Below are 26,456 nucleotides of genomic sequence, written 5' to 3' on the forward strand. Positions count from 1 at the left end.
CGGAAAATCGCAAACGATTTATACCGAGACTGTTATCTAAGTCGTATCAATACTAGTCTCATTTTTTTTTTCACAAATTTCAATATTTGCACGAAGTATGGTGATGCACTGAATATAATAATTAAATGCATATAGAAAATAAAACAATTAAATTTTCGTACGTACAGATGAAATAAATAGATTTGCACACAGAAATTGCAACAGTTTAATTTTTACACATAAGGGTGAAATAAATAAATTACACACAGAAAATTTACATGGTCTGACAAAGATACAAAATACAATAAAATAAACATGTGAGTGAACCCACTCACCTGAGTCTAGGCAAGACAACCAAAATCTCAAATCTCTAGCTCACGTACTAAAAATCACCACGAAGGAGTCACGAGGTGGTCTCCGATGGCTCCGATGATGCTCCGGCAGGCCATTTCCACGGCGTGACTCCGTCGGTGAGAAAAGAAAACGGTAGAGGAGAAGAAGGCTGGGGGGTGGGGGGCGGGGGTGTTGAGGAGAGATAGGATTAGGGTTAAATTTATAGATTAGAAGAGAAATCCAGACCTAATCCAATCCGGATTAGGCGCGATTTCTCTCTGCGCCTAGTCGCGTGCCGGAGAGGGAAAGGGGAGGGGCTGCACGTGCAGAGCACGTGCACCCTCCTCTCTCAACCCCTAAATTTTTTTTTTTCTCTGTGGTTCTTACATGACATCTCTTGGTTATTCTGACCCGATCAACTATTAGTAAAAGACTTGAGCACATTTTGATATGACTTCTAGTTGATGTGAATCTACTAGCAGTCCTAAGTTGAGACAGTATTAGCTTGCTAATTGCATATTTGTGGCTTATACTTATTATTCATATTATGAGCTTGTTGGCTATTGTTATTAAGTATTGAGCTTTAGTTAATATCTCATATTAAATAAAAAGTAATTTTCTAATTTTTGGGTGAATTCACTCATTGAGCTAAAATTGTTAGCTCATTAAACTTTTTTAATATTTTAAATGTTGGTTAGCGCGGCGAATAAACATAAGCACCGGGACTCTACCCTTAGGATTTTGGCCCTTACACTTTTAAATGTAATAATGGTTCTTAGTTTCAAATTGAAAAGCTAAGTCTTGCTTTAGTAATGTTTAGAAGACATTGATTGTATAATTTAGATATTTTATGTCTTTAAATGTTTTTGAATTGGAGTTATTAAATAAATTTTGAGTTTCATTATATTATGGATAATTAGTTAAGGTTTCGTGTATCTCAAGCTTATTAGGATATTTGGTTGGTCATGATTCATATTTCGAGTTGTGATACCTTATTTCTTATTAAAGGGACAACTTGTAACAAGCTTAACATGAATGAATAGATCTTGTTTTTCTTTGTGAGAAATTAATGATAGTGGTGATGATATCCAAGGCACTTTTGTAAGAAGGGAATGACCTACGCTTCAAAGACAAATTTGCTTCTTTGTTATGGTGTCTGATTTATTTTCATTTAATTTACTTTTGTGTTTAATGTAGTGATCCCTTTGTTCCCTAAATTCGCATTAAAAGTATTTGGTTTTGTGATGCAGCAAAAAGGATTTGAAGGCGAAATTACTCGAAGATCCTTGACACACACTTCATGGGACCTTTCATCATCAAGAGACCGTCAAAGGCGTGGTTGGCATCCTGTAACTTACAAGCTTTCAGATGCTACTCCTTCTCTTATAAAAAGTATAAAGGTATGTTTGGAAATCTCTTCTGATCTTCCATACTGTTAACTTTTCTGGGATTTAGTGAAGTACTGCTTCCTTTTCTGCTTATGTAGAAAGCCGCCTAAAGTGAAACTAAACCTATATGCAGCTTTCACCATCTTCAAGTGTGGTTGTGGAAATTACCTACAATCAGTTTATAATGAAATAATAGCAATATAACTGAAATATCTTTTTTTCTACAATCATTCTTTTCTTTAAACCCTAGCACGAATATTCTATCTTGGAACAATGTTCTATGCCTATCAGACATGGAAAGTCTGTCCCATAATTCTTTAGTAAAAGAAAAGGAAGAGAATACATAGTGGGCATAGGCGAACAAGCATCGGACTAGGGTGGACACACAATTGGAACATTCAAGCTAATTGAAATAGGTTTTTGATTGGACCATTTTTGATAGGATCACCCGAATCCAATGTCATGATCTAAAATTAGAATCATAACTGGCCATATACCTCAATGCACTTGAGGTACACAAAACCTTAGCTGATACTTTTCTAAGTCCCAAAATGACAAGAATTTAATTATGAACGGGTAACTCCAATAAATATAATCCAATAATAAAGGAAAGACCAATATTTTCGATAATGTGTCACAAATCAAATAAGAATAATAGATAGTTAAAATAAAATGTCTAATACAATTGATGGACAAAATAGTAAAATTCTAAATAGAAGTGGAGTCCCGTTGTATTTCGCTCAGTTGCCATGTTGGATCAGTATTTGAAATATTAGAAGAGGGAACCCATGAGCCAACAACTATAGCTCAATGAGTGGAATTTACTTAAAAGCCAAATAAATTCGAATCCATAAACATAACTTTAAATAAATACAAGTTCAATAATATAAAATGAGAATCTCACTGAGCATGCTTATGATAATAATAATAATAATAGTATAAGTAATAACGAAGTAAATCATATCTCATAACATGGTTCGTGTCAATATGCTGAATTTCTCTCAATATTAATAATAATGTCATATGTCTCAACTTGTGACTGTGTCTGAGGATCTATATCAACTAGAAGTCACTTTGAGATTCGCTAGTTTTTCTTTTAATAGTTAATCCAATTAGGGTCACCACGAGGTGTCACTATGTAATAAACTCACTCTTTCTTTTTCACTAACTATAGAGAAAGATTATAGTCACTTCAGAAAGATTTCTAATCTAGCCTGGGACTGGTCTCTAATCGCGCTCGAGTCTTTTTCTTATAGTTAATCCAATTAGGGTCACCAGGAGGTGTCACTATGTAATAAACTCACCTTGTCTTTTTTACTAACCATAGAGAAAGATTAGAGTCACCTTAGAGAGATTTCTAATCTTACCTGAGACTATTCTCTAACCACACTAGAGTCACCTAAATAGATGATATATTAATCAGGAATTGGTCTGCCCCCTAGATTGTTCTCCAATCGTTCTAGTCACCTAAACGGATCATATGCTAATCAAGTATAGTTTTATTGTCATGACCCAAAATAGGAATCATGACCGGCCATGCATCTTAATATGCTTGAGATACACGAAGCCTTATTAATACTTTCTACGTATACGATGGCAAAATAAATAAATAAATAAAAATCTACTTTATTAAATTTATAACTGATTGCAATAAACATAAAACAATGTTAATGTTTTTTTGAGTCTCTAAACTAAATAAATAGAATTTCTAATCTAAAGCATAAAATCTCGCTCAGTCGCCCCGTTGACTATTATCTGAGATAGATAAATAAATACAAAAAAAAAATCCATGAGCCAATAACTATAGTTCAGTGAGTGGAATCCACTCGAAAACCAAATAAATTTTTAATCATAATAATGTGAAATAAAATTAAACTAAAAGCAACAATATCTATAACAATATGCAATAGGCATGCTCTTTAAATAATAACAATGATAACAATAGAGAGAGTCACAACTTGTAACTTTGCACGGTTTCAACATATTAACATCTTTTCAATATTTATACTGTCATATGTCTCAATGGGTCTAAACCCTGTGCATCAACTAGAACTCACTTCGAGATGACGCTCGGGATTTTTCTTCATAGCTGATCCGGTTAGGGTCATCAGATGGTATCACTATGTGATTAACATATTCTGTCTTTTTCATTAATCGTTGAGAGAAGTTAAAGTCACCTAGGAAATTTCTCATTCATTCTAGGACTAAACTTTAACCCCGTCAGTCATCTAAGAAAGTCACTACAGTGATCTAATTTAGGACTTTTCCCTGGACTTTCAGATAGACTTGAGTCACCACGGAAAATCGCAAGTGATTTATACCGGGATTGTTCTCTAAGTTGTACCAATACTAGTCTCATTTTTTTTTTCACAAATTTTAATATTTATACGAAGTATGGTGATGCATTGAATATAATGATTAAAATGCACACAAAAAATATAACAATTAAATTTTCGCACGTATGGATGAAATAATTAGATTTGCACATAGAAATTGTAACAATTATTGTACGTAAGGTTAAAATAAATAATTTGCACACAGAAAATTTATATAGTCTAACAAAGGTACGAAATATAATAAAATAAATATGTGAGTGAACCTACTCACCTGAGTCTAGGCAAGACAACTGAATCTCAAATCCCTAGCTCACGTGCTAAAAATCACCATCTTTAATAATAAATAACAATAACATTTTTTTTACAATTTAACTCAATAATTATTAATCTTGGGCCAAAATAAGTCCAAATCAGTTGGGTTGGGCTGCAGTTGGCCCGCAGCCCACCCAACTAACTCTTTAAATGGATTGGGCCTTGGGCCTAATCCAATTAGCTAATGGAACCGGGTCGGGTTCCTTGGATCAGATCCAACCCGACTCAAATCCAAAATCTTAATAGGAGAAGGTCAGACTCGAGTTGCTCGAGTCTGTCTTCTCCAAGCCAAAGAGAGAGAGAAAGAAAGAGAGAAAGAGAAAGAAAAAGAGAGGAAAAGAGAGAAAGGGAGATGTCGGTGGCCATTGTGGCGACAGTTCGTCGGCCGCGCCCTTAGCTCCTCAACACCCTCACGGTGTCGTCGTCCTCGCGAGGTGGAGGAGAACCCGCGAACGGCGATTGATCTCATGGCCGACGGCGACCGGAGCCATGAGGGCTCCAACGGTGAACGCCCACAGCACGAGGCCAACGACAAGACGCTTCCAGATGGAGCGGCAACGACTCGAAGCCGTTGGCTGGCCTAATTTGCCGGCGAAGCCGAAGAACCCCCAAATTAGGTATTTTTAATTTACTTTATTAAATTGAAATTAGACTTGAGGAGTGGGAGAGGGCTTACCAAGGAGTCACATGGTGGTCTCCGCTGGCTTCAGGCGCTCCGGTAGGCCGATTCTACGGCGTGACTCTGACAGTGTAAAAAGGAGAGCGAAAAAAGGGAGGAAGAAGAGAGAGAGAAGAGGGGCTGAGATAGTTAAGCAGAGAGAGAGAGGAGATTAGGGTTTTAATTTATAGATTAACAGAAAAATCCAAATCTAATCCAATCCGGATTAGGTGTGATTTCTCCCTGCGCCTCGTCGCGTGCCGGAGAGGGAGAGGGGAGGGGCTGCACGTGCACCCTCCTCTCTCAATCCCAAATTTTTTTTTTCTGATTCTGACATCTATTCCCTGGACTTCCAAGTAGACAGTAAGTCACCACACAGAGATGTATAAAGAATATCTAGCCTATATCCGTTCTCAAAGTCTTACCACATATCAATTATGTTTTTCCACTAATATTCACGATCATTTAGATGGCTATATGCATGAAGTATAACAATCTAATGAGTCTTATATTTTATACATGGAATATAATACTGCACATAGAAATATGATATTGTATTTGCACACTAAATTATATGTGATCTGATAAAAAGCATGAAGTACAAGACGAATAAATAAAATAAAGAGTGAATCCACTCATCTTTGTCTAGGAGAAATGACTGAAATCTCTACTCTATGGGTTAAGAAAAATCACCACATTTAATAATAAATAAATAGCATACTTTAATTTAACTAATATCATGATTTTTAAAATTTAAAACTAATTAAATTATTCAAATGGAATTGGTTAAGCCCAAATTGTTGGGTTGGGTTGTGGCTGGCCCCACAGCCCACCCAAAAATCCATTTAAATAGTTTGGGCTTAAGGCCCAAACCCATTATTATTCATGGGTTGGGCTACAGTTGGCCCGTAGCCCACCCAAAAATTCATTTAAATGGATTGGGCTAAAGGCCCAATCTCACTAAATTAAATGGGTTAGGTCGGGTTTTTTGGATCCAAAATCTAAACCTGAACCTAATTAACATAAATGGTTGGCTCGGGCCGAGCTCGAGCCCATCTCTGCTTCCTTCCTTGAGGGGACTGACAACTAGAGAGAAAGAGAGGGGGAGAGAGAGACCGAGAGACTGACGATCACTGTCCATCGATAGTATCCGACAGCTCATCACTAAAGCCACAAGCTCGAGAAGGGAGGAGTCGGGGTCGATTGTTGACGATTGAAGTCAACCTTAAGGTCGGTGGCGATCTGAGCCATGAGGACTCCAAAGGAAGTACCCATGGCATGAGGCTAATGACGCGAAGCTTCCGAAGTAGGATCGATGGCGCAACCCGAAGCCACCGGCCGGCGAGCTTCGTCGACCTGCAAATGCCCAAATAATTAGGTATTTCTCTTCTAGCCTATTTAATTTTAATTAACTTTGAGGGGGTGGTAGAGCATCTATAGACGAGTCAAGTTGCGATCTCCAATTGCTCCGGCGATGCTCAAGCAATGCTCTAAGGACACGACTCCGACAAGAAGTAGAAGAAGAAGAAGATGAGAGAAAGAGGAAGAGGAGGGGGTTCGGCATGTCCTCCCCAATTTATAGTTATGGTTTGTTTTATAGAGGAAATCCCGATTTCATTTAGGATTTGGCCAAGGATTTCACGGCCACCTCCTCCTCGTCGCAACACGGGTGAGAGAAGGAGAAGGGATTGCACGTGCAGTGCACGTGAGGCCTTTTTTCTATTCTTTTGGTTCTTGCTCAATAGCCCATCAAATTAGAACTTGTGCTTTCATGATCCCTTTGGCCATGTATTTGAAAACCTTAAGCAGTACTTCATTTAAACTTCATGGCAGTTTTGAAATTTGAAGGCACATAGTCTTTATTTCTTTTCCATATGTCATCTACAGAATTACATACTTAATATTATGGATTCCATTTTGATCATATGCCATGAAGCTTAGCCATATTTTATTCTTTTCCATTAAGGCATAGAATCATCAAAGTTTTATGGTAAACTTTAGATAAATTAAGCATAAATAAATCTTGAAAACCTCATATTATTATTCTACCCTTAGTCCTTCTGTAAACCTAGCAAACACAGATGATTTGAAGCTCTAGCCGTGTAGTATCAAATACTTCACATGGATACATGTTGGATACTACCTTTACTTATCTACGTTATTGAAAATTAAGAAAAAAATGATTCTCAAATTGAAAAATCTAGCACCAAATTCCATGTGGTTCTCACATAGGATGAAAGTCATGTTGTTCTTATGTGACCTATTGGTCAATATTCATGCATAGTATTAATATATTAAGCCAGATTTTAGTAAGTTAATGCATACACAAAATAAATCCAGAGTAATCCACATGCTAGAATAAGATTCCATAATACATATCTATAAATACTCAAAAGTGCATCGCCTATGCAAAAGCATCATACACATCTACCCCATAAATGACAACAGGAACCTGCAACAGCTCCTCTATGATGTGAACATTGTCCATCTCTAATCTATAAAATATTCCACTAGAAGACGGTGACCATAAAATCCAGCAAGTGTAATTTATGATAGTCTACAACTAATGTAATGCATAGCAAGTTGGATATAAGTGCATACATGATACAAGAATAATGCATACTCAGACAGATAGCAATTGATTCTTACTTAATAACTGTCTAAGGTATATCGCATATCACATCATGAGTGCATATAGAGTGCATCAAAATCATATCAAAACACTCACCATCTCATAGAGGAGGGATATACAACTAATGCTAAAGTTGCCAACGCATGCCTGCTGATGCTACATGACCAGCAGTTATGGCCATTATTAAGAACATCGGTCATAACCCTATTCCCATATCTCACTCATCACTTCACAACTTTGACAAAACATGAGCATATATAATTAGAAAGGATGCCCTAACTCTGTATAATCAGGTATTATCAGAGCTATGACCCTTATCTCACACTCATAATTTTTTAGGTTGTCAAGTGTCTAATCTCCATAGCAATAATGATTATGTCTGCTCATACTTAGTGTACAATTTGCCTAATTTTCACATAGACTCAACGACCTCAAACATAGGCTAATATATATATATATATACACACTTTGCCATTCCTAGCTGAGAGAATATAGGGCATTATCAGACAAGATTTAACTATTTGACAATACGTGCATGTGGAGCAGTTTTATTATCATAATATCATGGTATATGATCAACCAAACTAACAATGACATAGTATAAGAATACATGGATGCCATCATAGTGCTAGCAACATTATTCAAATGACTACATTACCCCTACACTGTGAAGGATTCATTTGCTTGAAGTTTATCCGAAAAAGCGCTCAATAATTTAGCTGCTCTTGCATCACTTGGTCTTCCTCGAATGGTAATGGATCAACTATATGACAGGTATAATCATGCATGAGTAGACTCTAATTCAACTAAGACTATATTATTGGGTTTGGTAGCTAGGGTTTGTATCATGGTTTGCCGTATCGACCAATCCTGATACGGATCGGTCGAACCCGATCCCGATCCAGGGTCGTTCTAAAGTCTTTCTCTCTTTCACTCTTTCTTTTCACTCTCTTTCTTACTCTTTTTCTTTCTTTTACTCTCTCTTTCTTTTTTTCTCTCTTACATATAATCATTGTTTCTCTTACGGAGAGATCTAGCTTCAATGAACTCCGACGAACTCCGGCGAACTCCGACAAACTTCCGTATATAATTTTTTTTAGTTTTTTTATTTCTCTCTCAGTTTTTTCATTTCTTCCACTTTCTCCCTTTTTCTTCTCTTTTCTTCTTCACTGCATCATGGTTTTTCTTTTGTTTGATTTTCTTCCTTTGTAGCTCTTTCAAATCTTTTCTTCTTTTCAATTTTTATTGCATTATAGTTTTTTTTTCTTTTCTTATTTTTGGTAAACTATTTTCTAAATTTTTAGAAGTTTTTCTACATTTTTAAATAATATTTAGAATTTTATGTAATTAAAAAATCTGATCCGATCCAGGCGACTGATATGGCTGATCCGGTCGATACGTATTGTTTTATCGGAAGGCCGATCCCGATTTTTCGAACCTTGGTTTGTATGATACCACAAGGAAAGACACTATTGTCACAAAGGACACTATTGTCGGAAGATCCTAAAGGACCTAAACAGAATAGTAATTAAGGAATAAAGAAGAAATAAATTAAAATAAATGATACTAATGCTAAGTAATATATATATATGCGCACACACACACAAACACATGTATATGTATGTATTTATACAAGTAATTGAATTTATCATTAATATATAATTCTAGTTGTGTGGTTAAAACATCTAGCATAACAAGTTTTTAGACGAAAGTAAGTAATTGAAATATTAAAAGGCTAAAACTATTGTTTAGCTTTGGTAAAATAATTATAGTTAAATAAGTTAATATGATTAGGCTAATCATTAAGGTAAAATAGTTTATTCACAAAAATCATGATACATTCCCATGATTTATTCCCTTAATTATGTTTTTAATAGTAGCAGTAATGATGACATAATTAACGTAGCACTAACATATAAATTAACCAATCAATATTATAATACTAGCTCCATGGATAATACTAATATTGGTATAAATTAATTTGAAATAATATATATATACCTACTCAAAATAGAATGATTAACAAAACATTACAAATTAATATTACTTCAATTAAAAACAAACTATTGCCTAAGATGAAATTAATCAAAACACAAAATAAAATACTCAACTTTGAGCCGTCGGCCCACTAAAATTAGTTAGGCCTAACAAACCTAACTCCAAACTAAAAGAATCGACTAGGAGATACAAAGAGAAAGAAGAGGACGAGGGGGGCGGGGGGATGCAATCAGAGAAGGCTAACATGATTACGTAAGGCCAAGAAGGAGGGTAACTAGGAGAAGGTGTGTCACGACTCGAAATCGAAATTATGACCGACCATGCACCTCAATACGCTTGAGATATACGAAGCCTTACTAATACTTATTAAGTATATAATGACAAGAATAAATAAACGAAGAGGATCTATTTTATTAAATTTTATACTAATTGCAATGAAAATAAACAATGTCATTATTATTGTGTCTCTAAACAAAATTAAATTAACAATTAAACTAAAACATAAGATCGAAAAAGCGAAAATGTAAATAGGTAGGCCCTAGGTGGAGCAAGGGTCTCGATGCATCTCGCTCAATCGCCATGCTGACCATTACCTAAGATAATAAAAAAGAGAAAGAAATGCATGAGCAAACAACTATAGTTCATTGAGTGGAATTCACTCGAAAACCAAATAAATTCTAAAATTTTATAGTGTTAAATAAAACCCAGGTTTAACAATATAAATAACAATTTCCAACAGGCATGCTCTTAAAATAATGACAATGATAATAATAGAGAGTCATAACTTGAAGCCTTTTTCAGTATCAATAAATTAATATCTTTCCAATATTTATAATGTCATTTGTCTTAATGGATCTATAATTACAATTTCCAACATGCATGCTCCTAAAATAATGACAATGATAATAATAGAGAGTCATAACTTGAAGCCTTTTTCAGTTTCAATAAATTAACATCTTTCCAATGTTTATAATGTCATTTGTCTTAATGGATCTATACCATCTAGATTCACATCAACTAAAAGTCACTTCAAGATGACCTCGGGACTTTTCCTCATAGCTGATCCGGTTAGGGTCATCATGAGATGTCACTATGTGATTAACACATCCTGTTTTTTCTATAACCGTTGAGAGAGGTTAGAGTCACCTCAGAAAATTTTACTTCATCCTAGGACTGTTCTCTAACCTCACCAGAGTCACTTAAAAAAATCACTGTAGTGATTTGATATATGACTTTTCCCTGGATTTTCAGATAGACTTGAGTCAGCACAGAAAACTGTCACGACCCAAAATAGGAATCATGACCGGCCATGCATCTCAATATGCTTGAGATGCACGAAGCTTTATTAATACTCTTTACGTGTACGATGGCAAAATAAATAAATAAAATGAGAATGTGCCTTATTAAATTTCATAACTAATTGTAATAAAAATAAAACAATGTTAATGTTTTTGAGTCTCTAAACTAAATAAATCAAACTTCTAATCTAAAACAAAAACCTAAAAGAGCGGAAAGGTAAATAGGTGAATCCTAAGTGGAGGTGGAGTCCGGGTACATCTCGCTCAGTCGCCCCGCTGTCTATTACCTGAAATAATAAAAAAATACAAAAAAAAAAACAATAGAACCCATGAGCAAACAGCTATAGCTCAGTGAGTGGAATCCACTCGAAAACCAAATAAATTTTAATTCATATTAATGCTGAATAAATTAAACTAAAAGCAATAATATCCATCACAATATGTAATAGGCATGCTTTCTAAATAATAACAATGATAACAATAGAGAGATGTCACAACTTATAACCTTGTATATTTTCAACATATTAACATCTTTTTGATATTTATACTGTCATATGTCTTAATGAGTCTAAACCCTATGGATCCACATCAACTAGAAGTCACCTCGAGATGACGTTCGGGACTTTTCTTCATAGCTGATCCGGTTAGGGTCATCAGATGGTATCACACTGTGATCAACACACTCTGTCTTTTCCTCTAACTGTTGAGAGAAGTTAGAGTCACCTAGGAAGTTTTCTCATTCATCCTAGGACTGTTCTCTAATCCCGCCAGAGTCACCTAAGAAAGTCACCGCAGTGATCTAATTTAGGACTTTCCCCTGGACTTCCAGATAGGCTTGAGTCACCACGGAAAATCGCAAACGATTTATACGGGGACTGTTTTCTAAGTCGTACCAATACTAGTCTCATTTTTCTTTTCACAAATTTTAATATTTGCACGAAGTATAGTGATGCATTGAATATAATAATTGAATGCACAGAAAATATAACAATTAAATTTTCGCACGTACAGATAAAATAATAGATTTGCACACAGAAATTGCAACAATTTAATTTTTACACGTAAGGGTGAAATAAATAATTTGCACACAGAAAATTGACATGGTCTGACAAAGATACGAAATACAATAAAATAAACATGTGAGTGATCCCACTCACCTGAGTCTAGACAAGACAATCGAAATCTCAAATCTCTAGCTCACGTACTAGAATTCACCACCGAGGAGTGTGGTAGTCCCAATTTCCTCCGACGGTGAGGAAGAAGCGAAAGAAGGGAGGAAGGAGAGAGGAGGGCTGGGGGGTTGAGGAGAGAGAGGATTAGGGTTAATTTATAGATTAGAAGAGGATTAAATCTAATCCGATTCGAATTAGATGAAATCCCTTCTTTACCGCGCTTCGCTGCGTACCGGAGAGAGAGAGTGGAGGGGCTGCACGTGCAGAGCACGTGCACCCTCCTCTCTCAATCCAAATTTTTTTTTCTGGTTCTAACAACTATTGCCAACAAAAAGAAATTTCGTCCTCGAAATTAAAATGAGCGTAAGGAAAAGATAAAAATAATACCGTAATATATGCTATGAAGATTGAGGAAATAGCTCTGGATGCTTTTCCCTCATTTCATCTTCACGCTCCCAAGTTGCTTCCTCTGTCTTGTGGTTTTGCCATAAAATCTTCACGAAAGAGATTACCCTATTTCGAAGAGTTCTTTGCAGAGTCTCTAGAATTTCCACAGGTTGCTCTTCATAAGATAAATTTTCTCGGATTTCCAAAGGCTCGAAGTCAATCACATGGTCTGCACTAGGCACATACTTTCTCAACATAGACACATGGAAAGCATTATGTATTTTAGATAACCTAGGTGGTAGTGCTATCTGGTATGCCACCTCTCCAACGCGCTCTAACACCTCAAAAGGTCCAATAAAGCGGGACTCAACTTGCCTTTCTTACCAAACCTGATCAATCCTTTCCAAGGTGACACCTTTAGGAAAACTATGTCACCCACTTGAAACTCAAGATTTCTTCTCCGATTATCAGCATAGCTCTTTTGACGGTTTTGAGCTGCAAGAAGCTTTTCTTTAATTTTGACGATTTTTTGAGTGGCATCTTGTATTATATCAGGTCCCAATAACTGTCTTTCACCAACCTCAAACCAACAAAGTGGAGATCTACATTTCCTACCATACAACGCCTCGTAAGGTGCTAACCCCAATCAGCTAACCACTCAAATTTCACCCCCTTTTTGGTGAGGTGAGTAAGTGGCAAGGCAATCCATGAAAATCCCTCCACAAACCTTCTATAGTAGCTTACCAATCCAAGGAAATTGCGTATTTCAGATACTGAAGTAGGCCTCGGCCATTTGCTAACAGCCTCGATCTTCTTTTGATCCACCTTGATTCCATCCTTGCTGATTATATGTCCTAAGAACGCTACCTCATCCAACCAAAACTCACACTTCTTAAACTTGGCATAAAGCTTTTCCTCGCGAAGAATTTGAAGTATCGTCCTCAGATGTTCCTCATGCTTTTCTTTGCTCTTGGAATAGATCAATATATCATCAATGAATATCACAACAAACTGGTCCAAGAAGGTTTTGAAGATCCGATTCATTAAGTCCATAAAAGCTACAGGTGCATTTGTAAGGCCAAAAGGCATCACTAAGAACTCATAATGGCCATAGCGAGTCCTAAATGCTGTCTTTGCAATATCTTCATTCTTGATCTTCAATTGGTGATAACCAGACCTCAAGTCGATTTTTGAAAAGACCTGAGAGCCTTGCAGTTGATAAAAAAGATCATCAATCCGGGGTAGTGGATACCTATTTTTCACAGTGACTTTATTTAACTCCCGATAATCAATGCAAAGACGCATCGATCCATCTTTCTTCTTTACAAATAAAACTGGTGCTCCCCAAGGTGATACACTCGGACGAATAAAACCCAAATCCAACAACTCTTGAAGTTGGGTCTGCAACTCTCTAAGTTCTGCTGGTGCCATCCTATAGGGTGCCTTTGATATTGGTTCAGTGCCAGGGAGCAGATCTATGGTGAAGTCTATCTCTCTATCGGGTGGAAGACCAGGTAGATCTTTAGGAAAAACATCTAGAAATTCATTTACCACTTGAAGTTCATGAATCTCTTGCTCTGCACGCTCCACGCCCACTACCGATGCCAAAAGGCCCGGGCATCCTTTCTTCATTAATCGATTTGCTTGAAGTGCTGAGATAATACTGGTCGTAGGAATCTTTTGCTCACCCTGAAAGAAAAATTCTGGCTTCTCCGGGATAGAAAATGTGACCCTTTTCATTCTACAATCCACTATAGCATGATGTGCAGATAACCAATCAATACCCGGTATAACATCATAATCATGCATGTCTAGACAAATAAGATCTACTGGAAGTTTCTGACTGTCTATCTCTACTAAACAAGATCTGCAGATAAGATTTAAAAGTATGGTCCTCCCTATGGGTGTAGTCACTGCTAAATATGATTCCATAATCTCAGGTGCAATAGGTAATAAGGAAAGAAAATTAGGTGAACCAAAAGAATGAGAGGCTCCAGAGTCAAAAAGGACTTTAGCTGGCATGGAAGAAATAGATAATGTACCTTGCACCACGGATGGTGAGTGCTCAGCTTCTTCCTGGGTCAAGGTATAAATTCTTCCTTTATTCTCTGGCCTCGCTCCTAGGTTTCCGCTACTTGTTGGAGGCCTATTGTTCGCTGTGCCAGACTGGGACGGTCGATGTTGTTGATCTTGCTAAGAAGTCGGACGCCATCCCCCACGTGGTGCTCTGTAATCTCTCGCTAAGTGGCCGGGTCTCCCACAGTTGTAGCAGCTTCGTGGTACTCCATTGCACCCAACACTAGACGAATGTGAGCGTCCACACCTCGTACAATTTTTAGGCTGACTCTGTTTGGGACCTCCCCCAGAAGGGTTTGGTCCACTCCCGGCCCTCAAGGGCTGTCCAAATGACTGACCACCTCCTCTGTTTTGCTCCTGGTACCTCCTCGGCTTTTTCGGTGGATGTTGCTGTTCTCGTTCTTGGCGAAGCTCCCCAATGTTTCTCTCGGCGAGGAGTGTCTTCGACACCATTTCTGGAAGTGTCTGACATTGAAATAATGATATCCTATCTCTGATGGCTGGCCGCAACTTACCCTCGAAGAAGCTAACTTTCTCTTCCTTGCTCGTTGCTATATGTGGAACAAATCGCAACAGCTCGGTGAACCTCGCCTCAAAGTCCACCAGAGACATGCCTCTCTGTCTCAGCTCAAAGAACTCATCATGCTTCTTCTTCTTTAAGGCCCGAGGGTAGTACTTTTTGAAGAAAATCTTCTTAAAGTTTCCCCAAGTCAGCTCTTTCTCTCATCCAATGTACTGGCGCTCAATCATCTGCCACCAATGCTCTGCTCTGTCCTCAAACATATAGGTCGTCAAGGCAACCTTTTGATCCTCTGAACAATCCAATACTCGCAATATCTTCTCCATTCGCAGCAGCCATGCTTCTGCTTCAATCGGATCAGTGGTCCCTCTAAAGGCAGGCGGAGATGCTTTTAAAAATTTTCAAACACTGTACCCCTATCTAGACTAAGGGGCCTTGACTCTGATGTACCCGGAGTCTGCGATGACTGTCCTCCAACGGCTTGAAGAAGGGTCTAAAGCACTGACACCACTGTATGAGTAGCAAGAACTGGGGCAGGAGTAGGGATCTGGGCAAGGGTAGGAGCAGTTTCTGATCCCAAACCAGGAATAGCAGTAGGTGCAAGAGCTGGCGCTTGAGCAAGAGCCGGCTCTTGCTCCCTACTCCTGTCAGGAGATAAACTCCGGGTCGCAGCTCCTTGTCGACGACGACGCATATACATATTGTCCCTTCAAGATTTATAATTGAGATAAGAATAATTTTACTGAATATAATAAAATTTCATAACGAACCTGAGCTGATGCTACCGGACCTCCACACAACTCTAAGGGGGATTTAGGATAACACAATTTATTAGGCTCTGATACCAACATTGTCATGACCCAAAATAGGAATCATGACCGGCCATGCATCTCAATATGCTTGAGATGCACGAAGCCTTATTAATACTCTCTAAGTGTACGATGGCAAAATAAATAAATAAAATGAGAATGTGCCTTATTAAATTTCATAACTAATTGCAATAAAAATAAAACAATGTTAATGTTTTTGAGTCTCTAAACTAAATAAATCAAACATCTAATCTAAAGCAAAAACCTAAAAGAGCGGAAAGGTAAATAGGTGAATCCTAAGTGGAGGTGGAGTCCGGGTACATCTCGCTCAGTCGCCCCGTTGTCTATTACTTGAAATAATAAATAAATACAAAAAAAAACAATAGAACCCATGAACAAACAGCTATAGCTCAGTGAGTGGAATCCACTCGAATACGAAATAAATTTTAATTCATATTAATGCTGAATAAATTAAACTAAAAGCAATAATATCCATCACAATATGTAATAGGCATGCTTTCTAAATAATAACAATGATAACAATAGAGAGATGTCACAACTTGCAACCTTGCACATTTTCAACATATTAACATCTTTTTGATATTTATACTGTCATATGTCTTAATGGGTCTAAACCCTGTGGATCCACATCAACTAGAAGTCACCTCGAGATGACGTTCGGGACTTTTCTTCATAACTGATCCGGTTAGGGTCATCAGAGGGTATCACACTGTGATCAATACACTCTGTCTTTTCCTCTAACCGTTGAGAGAAGTAGTGTCACCTAGGAAGTTTTCTTATTCATCCTAGGACTGTTCTCTAATCCCGCCAGAGTCACTTAAGAAAGTCACCGTAGTGATCTAATTTAGGACTTTCCCCTAGACTTCCAGATAGACTTGAGTTACCACGGAAAATCGCAAACGATTTATACCGGGACTGTTCTCTAAGTCGTACCAATATTAGTCTCATTTTTCTTTTTACAAATTTTAATATTTGCACGAAGTATGGTGATGCATTGAATATAATAATTGAATGCACATAGAAAATATAACAATTAAATTTTCGCACGTACGGATAAAATAAATAGATTTGCACACAGAAATTGCAACAATTTAATTTTTACACGTAAGGGTGAAATAAATAATTTGCACACAGAAAATTGACATTGTCTGACAAAGATACGAAATACAATAAAATAAACATGTGAGTGATCCCACTCACCTGAGTCTAGGCAAGACAATCGAAATCTCAAATCTCTAGCTCACGTACTAGAATTCACCACCGGGGAGAAGTGTAGTGGTCCTAATTTCCTCCGGCGGTGCTCCGGCGATCCGATCCCATAGCGACGACTCCGACGGTGAGGAAGAAACGAAAGAAGGGAGGAAGGAGAGAGAGAGGAGGGCTCGAGGGTTGAGGAGAGAGAGGATTAGGGTTAATTTATAGATTAGAAGAGGATTAAATCTAATCCGATTCGGATTAGATGAAATCCCTTCTTTTCCGCGCTTCGCTGCGTACCGAAGAGGGAGAGTGGAGGGGCTGCACGTGCACCCTCCTCTCTCAACCCAAATTTTTTTTTTCTTTTTCTGGTTCTAACAAAAACCGCAAGCAATTTATACCAAGACAGTTCTCTAAGTCATACTAATACTAGTTTTATTTTTCTTTTCACTACAATTTGTAATTTGCATAAGGTATGGCAATACGCTCGATATAATGATTGAATGCACACAGAAAATGTAATAAATGAATTTGCGCATAAGAATAAAATAAATAAATTTGAACACAGCATATTACATGGTCTGACAAAGGTACGAAATACATATTGTAACGCCCCCGCCCTGCACGGCACGTGCACGCCCACGCGGCCGCACGGCACGTGCGGCGCACGCGACAGGTCGGGCGGGGCCCGTCACGCACGGATACACTCCTGTGCACATACAATCATGACATTATCAAATACTATCAACCAAATAAACCTGTTAACATATGAATATCCAAGTCCACAATAATATACACTAGACCGCCACATAATCTGGCAGGACCTACACAGGCCACAACAAACCATCAAGATACAACTAAAATAACTAATACAAGGTTACTCTATGATTCGACCTGTATTATACAAATCATTGTCTAATACAAAAGAGTACAAATATCAAATATTGGTACAACTCGATTTCTATATAAACTATCATCTATACCATCTCGCATCTATAGCTCACCTCATCATCGCTCTAAAATATCTTCTCAAGTCGCTATCACGTACCACATATCTGAGGGGGTTAGAAAAGAAATAAAGAGTCATGAGCAAAAGGCTCAGTGAATAGACCTTACCCCGAATCAGTGAAGCCAAACAGAGAGTAAATCATGTACTGGATAATATGAATCAGAAAGCAGTATGATGTCATGTATGAACATATATATATATGTATCCTCAATGACATATATATGAATGAAATCAGTTCTCATGAATGACCATATTATATCCTCAACCGAAATTATATAACATGATGAAATTACCATATAACATCACCGAATATAACACCATATCATTTATAACAATTATGATCCAATGATACTAGTCACAACAATGATGATGCATGATGCATGCCAACTACTAGATAATCATATATGTCAGAGCCAGATATAATTCACATATCTCTCACTATCACAATCATCCGTCTCAACTCTGAATATCATCCACCATGCTGGACTACGGTACCCGGCCCCAAACTCGATACACATCATGTCACAAGCTCAGAGCATACCCTGTCATACGCTAAGAGTATCTCTGTAAATAAATCATACCCTGCCATACGCTAAGGGTATCTCTGAAGAAAGTAATCATACCCTGCCATACGCTAAGGGTATATCAATGATAGTTGTACCCTGTCATATGCTAAGAGTACAACTATCAGCCATCACCATACTCTGCCATACGCTAAGAGTATGTCCAGTACCAGTCCGGACCAGATACCGTTCCAGCCATCATATCACATCACATACACATGTACTTTTATGATTTCCTATACATGATAAATCATATGCATATATCCAGTACGACAACAGATCATACAACTCAGGAATTTAGGTGGTAAAGAAGCCGAGAGAAAAATGATGTAATGCAAACTCCAACCATGTATCTAACACATGCATACTCATGCTAATCTATCACATGCATACTCATGATAGAGATCATCCCGACATAAAACCATAATAGCATAATCATCTCCAATCATCTCTATATATCACCAATGTACTCATATCCCAGATCAGTCTAATCAAATGCATGATAAAATATATGCTCGACTGAAATCATCTCTATATAAAGTCATATAATCATGCTGGAGGCCAAAACATGCATGTACATAATATATAATAAATCCTAATTTGAGAAAGGGATCTAGGGGATAAGACTACTCACTGTCCGATCAGAAGACACGAACCACGCATCTCTCACGTCCGTCAGTCAAACATCAACTAATCATCAGGATCCACGGGGTCTCACATAAGGGGGTTCGGGGTCTGAAAATATTTAAATAATATGATGTTAGCCGTTTATCCCATTTAGAATTCATTGGTGTAAAATACAATAAATTATTTGATTTTATTAAATAACTTGATATACATTATACATATATATAATTATGATAACCTTATTCAATTATTTGGCAATCAATACTTTTACCTAACTAGTTACTAATCATACATATATTAATCATTATTCATAAATATAAAAATAATTATCTGAGTTCAGCATTTTATTGCATAGAAAATAATATATAATAATAATGATAAGTTGCTAGAAACACATTGTATACTCAAATGTATTAAATATATGCATGTATAAGCATACATAAACATTAATAGAAACTTATAAAATTTAATTATTTTTAATAAAACTAACTATATAAAATATAAGATTATTATCTATATGATTACATGTATTAATCTAATAAACAGTGGTTATACTATATATAATCATATGCAAGTACTTATAACTATAATTAATAAATTATTATACTAATAATACTTAACTAATACTTATGCTAGAGAGTATAAATTATTAAAATAATCTATCATCCAGATAACTGATTCACCTAAATTTTAAAAACTAAATCATATAATTAATATAAACAAATTAAAAAGGGAGCAATCCCTTGCCACAGTGCTGGGCTCGGCACTATCTGCTACAGTGCTGGGCCGAGCCCAGCACTATTGCAGAAGGGAAATAGCTGAGGAAGATGAAGAAGAAGAAAGAAGAAGGAAGAAAGGAAGAAGAAGAAGAAGAGAAGAAAAGAAAAGAGAAGAAGGGAAGGAGGAGGGAGGTGTGGACCCGGGCCGGCGGGGAGGGCACCGGCAGCTGGTGGCCAGCCAGCTGCCGGCCTCTCGCCGGCGGCTCAGCTCCGACGGGCCCGAGCCCAAGGTAAGAAAAAGAGAAAGAGAGAGAGAGAGAAGAAGAGAGAGGAGGAGAAAGAGCTCACCGGCGCTCGTGGAGGTGGCGGCGGCGGCGATAGTCCGGCCTCGGCGAGAGAGAGAGAAAGAGAGAGGTTTAGAGAGAGACCAAACGGGAGAGAGAGAGAGAGAGATTTAAAGAGAGAGAGGGAAGGCGGTGAGGGGGGGGGCGGTTTGCGGCGGCGCCGGGGCCCGCCGCGGCCAGCTGGTCGCAGCCCATTGGCTGCGGCAGCGGCAGCGGGCACGTGGCGCCCCCACCACGCAAGCTGCATGCGTAGCTTGCATGGGCACGAGGCCGGCCACAGTGTGGCCGGTCGCGTCGTGCCCAGAATTTTTTTTTTTTTTTTTTTTTTTTTTTTTAAGATTGGGTTGTTACATTTTCCTTCCCCCCTTATAAAAATTTCGACCTCGAAATTTAAATCACATTGGTATTGTAATAAAATCTACAAATCTAGTTCTACTACCTTCCCATCAAATCGACAACTGTATAATCTTACTGTTTCAAATCTATAGCTTATACCACCACAAGTAGCTCTCTTACAAAATTAAATTTTCTAGATCTAAGCCATATTCTACTCCAAAATACCTCAAGCTATACCAATTTATCACTTTTCCTCCTAACTATAATAATACACATCGTAATGCAATAATCACTTATGGTAATATGATACAACCTATTTAAGTAAATTATCTTCAATCTGCTGAATATACACTCCGATCCCAAACATACTCAATGGATTATTCCTCAATACTATCACTAATACTAAGTGGAACGATAAATACAAGTTATTTCAAAAACATCCGAAATACTTTAACTCATGCTCCTCTTCCTAAGCAAATAATCTCACTCATATAAACATACTCAACATCATCCGATATCCTTATCAAATTTAGGCGATAGCACAAACTCTCTTATTTAAACATTGCTCATATGCTTAAACTATTATACAAATTACTAGATAAATCAATATAAGAGATCATACCTATCCATATAAGACTACACTATCAACGTGTATTCATAATACATTCTTCAGCATAACATATAGTGCAACAAATCCAACCTATCAATGTAAATCCTAATGCAACCTCCAATGAAATTTATATCCTCTTTTGATTTATAACATTATATTCCTTCTTAATCTGCAATATCTAAAAGGTTAAATCCAACTATCTCAAGAAACATACATGATAAACTTTATAATGATCATCCGATCAATCACTTCTATATCCAAACTATTCACTCCTCGATTCACATAATTCCAGTTTTATCATTATTTAGTTAATTACGATCACTACTAGTATATCCACCAAAATATCACTTAATGATAACGATATTCAGATCCAGAGACTATCTACTGAGTTCTACGAAGTAATCTAATAATCTCTTCAATATCTCGATAGATATAATATTCAATTCAAAATATTAATCCATTGCCACACAAATATTTGTTAATCCATCATACTTGATCTTTAAGAATACATAAACATATCTTAGACAAATCTATAAAGTCATTGTACATGACTAAGATTAATCTCCCGAATTGGTAATGCTATTATGATCTGCTAATAAAATAACTGGCACTAACTAATTCATATAGATCAGAAGACATCCAAAAATATAAATTATAACATTCTTGCAACCTTAACTTTGCAATTTACTAAAAGATCACACTCTCACAAACTATAATGGAACCAATCATGAAGTCATTATCTCTCAATCATAAAATCATTGTCTTCCAATCAAATGTCTTTATCTTAAGACTTAAATGTAAACTTGTAAGTCTTTACAATCATTAAATCAATCTAATCATTCAAAAAGGCTCGCTCAATAACCTCTAGTAATAATCGAGCATGTAAGTCAATGGTTAAATAATTGCTAATATAATCACTTTCCTATACATCATTATCTGTTTATCATCTAGCAGTATAATAAACATCCATCGATACCTTGTACATGAAATATCATAGTCCTCTATATTCTTTTCATTATCGTCCTATGAAGCAATTAGTTTAACTTCCAAATTATTCATCAGTCATAACAAATGGTCAAGTCTATAGGTTCTATGAATAACTCTATCAAATTAACTCTCCAATTAGTATCATCAAAAACAACTAACATGCCAAAAACACATAATATCTCAATCTAACATCCATACCAACATATCTCATTCCTAATTAAACCACTTAAACCTCTTATTTCTTCAAAAGTCTCAATTTAATATTTTATCACATCCTCTATACAAAGTCCATTATATATACTGCACAATTTAATCGTATAGTATCATCAACATCCTTCTACAACATCATTAATATCACCTAATAATTATAATAACATAAGTCTGTATACTTGTAATTAAAATTCATCACCCAACATACACGATCTTTAGGCTATAATATTCTTATCCTCTAAATCAATTTTCACTGACATACAAGATATATCCTGAGACTATCAACTTTAGCAACTATCAATCACCCTATATCATTCCTTTCATTATCATTCTTTCTATCTAATCAAATTCACACAGTCAGCAACCTATACATTACTTCTCAATTACTGACATCACTCACAAACCAATAACTGTGTCCATGTCATATTTCTTATACCCATTACCCTATTTGGTAATCAACTCAAAGGTTTAAATAAGATGTTAATCCTCTAACAATATTGCTAGTTACACATATCCCTACTAAATCACCTATCTTATCGATACAATCAAAATTTCATACCTACTAACACAAATATCTTGCAAACATAATTTATCATACTAGTCATTCGAAAATTATTTTTTATATGCAATCTACAATCATCTAGGTTGTTATTGGTATATTGCATATATCGCAGCCCACCCAACTATACCCTTAAATGGATTGGGCCAAAGGCCCAATACAATTAAGTTAATGGAACCGCGTCGGGTCCCTTGGATTCAAATCCAACTCGACTCAAATCCACACTTAAGGGAAAAAGGCCAGACTCGAGTTGCTCGAGTCTGCCTTCTTCAACCCGAGGGTGATTGACTAGGGCGAGAGAAAAAGAGGAGAGAGAGAGAGAGAGAGACGCTGACAGCCACTGCTAATGACGATCCGTCGGCCGCGCCCTAAGCTCCTCGACACTCTCGCGACGCTGCCGTCTCACGAGGTGGAGGAGAAACCACAAAAGACGATCGACTCAATGGCCGACGGCGACCGAAGCCATGAGAGCTCCAAAGGTGAATATTCACGGCACGAGGCTAATAGCAAAAGGCTTCCAATGGTGGAGTGGCTGCGACCAGAAGCTGCCGGTTGACGAGGTTCACCGATAAGGCCGCAACATTGAAATTAGGTATTTCTAATTTACGAAGGGGGTCAGTAATCATGCTGAGTTAGACGGTGTGATTCACGTCTCCAATGATGCACGATCACCAACGAAAAACTTGGTTGAGAGGGGATGGAAACAAAGAGGAGGAAGATGAAGAAGAGGGAGAAGGGGGAGTTTGCTGTGTTTATAAACGGAAGGAAAGGAGTTAGGGTTTGGTAGGGATCGAGTCATCGTCAATTTGACAATCTTGCAGAGAAACATATAACATGAGAGAGTTCAGAGAGGCTTCATTTTTTTTTTATTAATGGTATTACACAAATACTTCCATGGACTTCTCATATACTTTTGATTTTGAGAGTTTAAAGACCCCGCCAATTAGATGGTTACTATTAGGTCAACAAGGTTTCTTTTGCAACAAAGTTGATCCTAGATGTTTTTTTACTATGCATGATCTCTGAATTTGAAGAAAAATAGTGTTAGGATTCATGCTACTAATGTATAATCATTTCATGGTTAATAGATCAATGTTCTTTGCTCTTAATATTGGTTGTAACATTAGTTAGCAATGATCAGCTTTGTGATGAATAAGTTGAAGTATTTTTTAGGTATACACTATCACCAGTTATAATGGTAATAATAATTCAATATAATACAAGCAAACACAATATGTTGTGTTTGTAATGTATGTGTTTACATATATATTGCATATCTTATACTTTTTTTGTAAGGTTTTCCTAATCCATGTATCTCTATCATGTAGTAATTATATCTTGTGTATCTCTATCATGTAGTATCCATATCTTGTATCTGTATTCATATCCATATCCATATCCATACCATGTTATATCCATATTTCCGTATCTATATCCATGCTTTATAGATGTAGACACATTCATAACTTGCATGAACCAATTAGTGACTTCTCTTTTATCTTCTCAAGGCTTAGCTTCCTCTTTAGAGCTAAAATTGGTTCGTGATACTGGTAATTGGTACACATGATTTGAGGATATCTAGCAAAATCAGCGAATGTAGTAATAATTTGAATTACTAACAAAGAGTTATAGAAAGTATATATATTAAGTGAAATCAACAAGAACATGATACATAGATAGCATGTAGGTTGTGATATTATTTGCTTTTTGCTTTAAACATTGAAGGAAGGGTATGTAAACTGAGCTGAATGCATCTGCATATCTACAGTATGGATCAAGCTATAAAGTCATTATTTGCATCAGTTGAAAGTTAATGGCATAATAAAACAAAATATTCTTCAAGAATCTGATCATATCCTCAGTCTTGATTGAGTTGTCTTTGCATTGAATTGCTTCTTAGTTTAGATATGGTTTATCATGTTTTCCAACTTCTAAACCTTGTTGCAACTGGTTGCTATCTTCGATCAACTACAAATGCTAGAATTATGTAGACTGTTTCTGCAATTTCAGGACATAGACAATATCTATTACGAAACAGAATACAGAAGGGAATGGTGTACAAGCAGAGGGAGGCCATCAACTTGCTTCCTCTTTGCAAGAAAATTCACACGCTCGGCTGCTCTCAGGCTTCTTAACATGGTAAGAACCTATTCTGTTTAAATATATGTTACTTTCTGTATAGTTGGGGTATTTATACTATTGGGGTACTTACAGTATAAATATGCTTAAAGCGTCAATTTTCCTTTGATAGTGCAAGTCAACATGGCAACAATGTAAATATGTGTAAAGCAAAAAATTCAACTAATTTGACTTTGGACTTGATTATATCCCAATCAGATGTACGTAGTTTTAATTAATCAGTTTCGGATTTGGAAATAATGATCCCTAGTTGGTTGGGTCTAGCCAAATTGGGCAGGTACCACTTTCCAGTGCACATACCAGTTCTCAATCACAAGTATTATTGTTAAAGCCATACCTCTGTTCATTATGTTTTACCTTTTTCTGTACTGAGGTTTTCATTTGTTTTGGCAGTCGATACTAGCTATATAACGAAGGAAGGCATATTCTGCTGTATTGCTCAACGCTTCTCGCCAGGAGGAATGTTAAAGGCAAAACATGTAAATGTATGACAAAAGAAAGAAAGAAAAAAGAAAAGAAAAATCTTGTATTGGACCAAAGTCCTGGAGCAAATGTTGTAAAGCAAAAACTCTTGTATCATTCAGTTTCAGGTTCCGTAATCCCGCATTGGAGCTTACGAGATCCATCTCTCGCCAATATGAGAACTTCATGTCCATAGAAGTCTGTTTCATACCTGACCTTGCCATATTTTTCTTCGTACAATATGCCGTGAATCAATCTTCAGTCGAACTCGTGACTCGAACAAGTTCTTCAGTATTGGGATTGCTTACAGCTTTAAATACAACATCTACAAAAGCGTAAGAGTCATGGCAATGCTTACATAGTATTAGAAACAGGGTAATTTATCTGATTGTAAAGGGAAGGGTCGCCATGGTCGGGAGAAAGTAGTGCTCCAATGGTTCTGAGAGTATTGTATTTGTGGGGCTTCCCATCCCCTGGTCCTCCCTAATAATCTTATAATTTATTAATAAATAAAATTACATGACAGATTTAATATGGGTTAAATAATATTTATTTATATAAAATAAAATGAGTCGCCAGCTTATAGTGTTTCGAAAAATTTAAATTGAATCATAATGTTTGGTTTACTGGCTTGAAAAAGAAGCTTGTGAAAATTAAGTCATTCAATCATTATATCGAGCGTATTGCCATACACTTAGAAGGTAGCTTGCGGTGTGATTTTTTGTGGGTTTACAACCCTGGGAAACTTTAAAGCAATCTCTTTTGCGGGTTTACAAGA

The 26,456-nt window shown here is 36.7% G+C and overlaps 1 protein-coding gene across 6 annotated transcripts in view; it reads left to right on the plus strand.

Moving 5' to 3' along the window:
- Window positions 1–25,969, plus strand: part of LOC140779761 (glycosyltransferase BC10) — a 52,804-nt gene extending 26,835 nt beyond the window's left edge. For all 6 annotated transcript variants that reach the window (XM_073125009.1, XM_073125006.1, XM_073125007.1 and 3 more), the window contains 3 exons: window positions 1,563–1,712; window positions 25,088–25,216; window positions 25,610–25,969. In XM_073125009.1, coding sequence (XP_072981110.1) covers window positions 1,563–1,712; window positions 25,088–25,216; window positions 25,610–25,627 — 297 coding nt within the window. In that variant the 3' untranslated portion in view covers window positions 25,628–25,969. The remainder of the gene's footprint in view (window positions 1–1,562; window positions 1,713–25,087; window positions 25,217–25,609) is intronic.
- The last annotated feature ends 487 nt before the right edge of the window (window positions 25,970–26,456 follow it).

The sequence above is a fragment of the Typha angustifolia genome, chromosome 15 (genome assembly GCF_048772165.1).
Source record: "Typha angustifolia cultivar Huaian chromosome 15, ASM4877216v1, whole genome shotgun sequence".
In the NCBI taxonomy this organism is placed as follows: Eukaryota; Viridiplantae; Streptophyta; class Magnoliopsida; order Poales; family Typhaceae; genus Typha; species Typha angustifolia.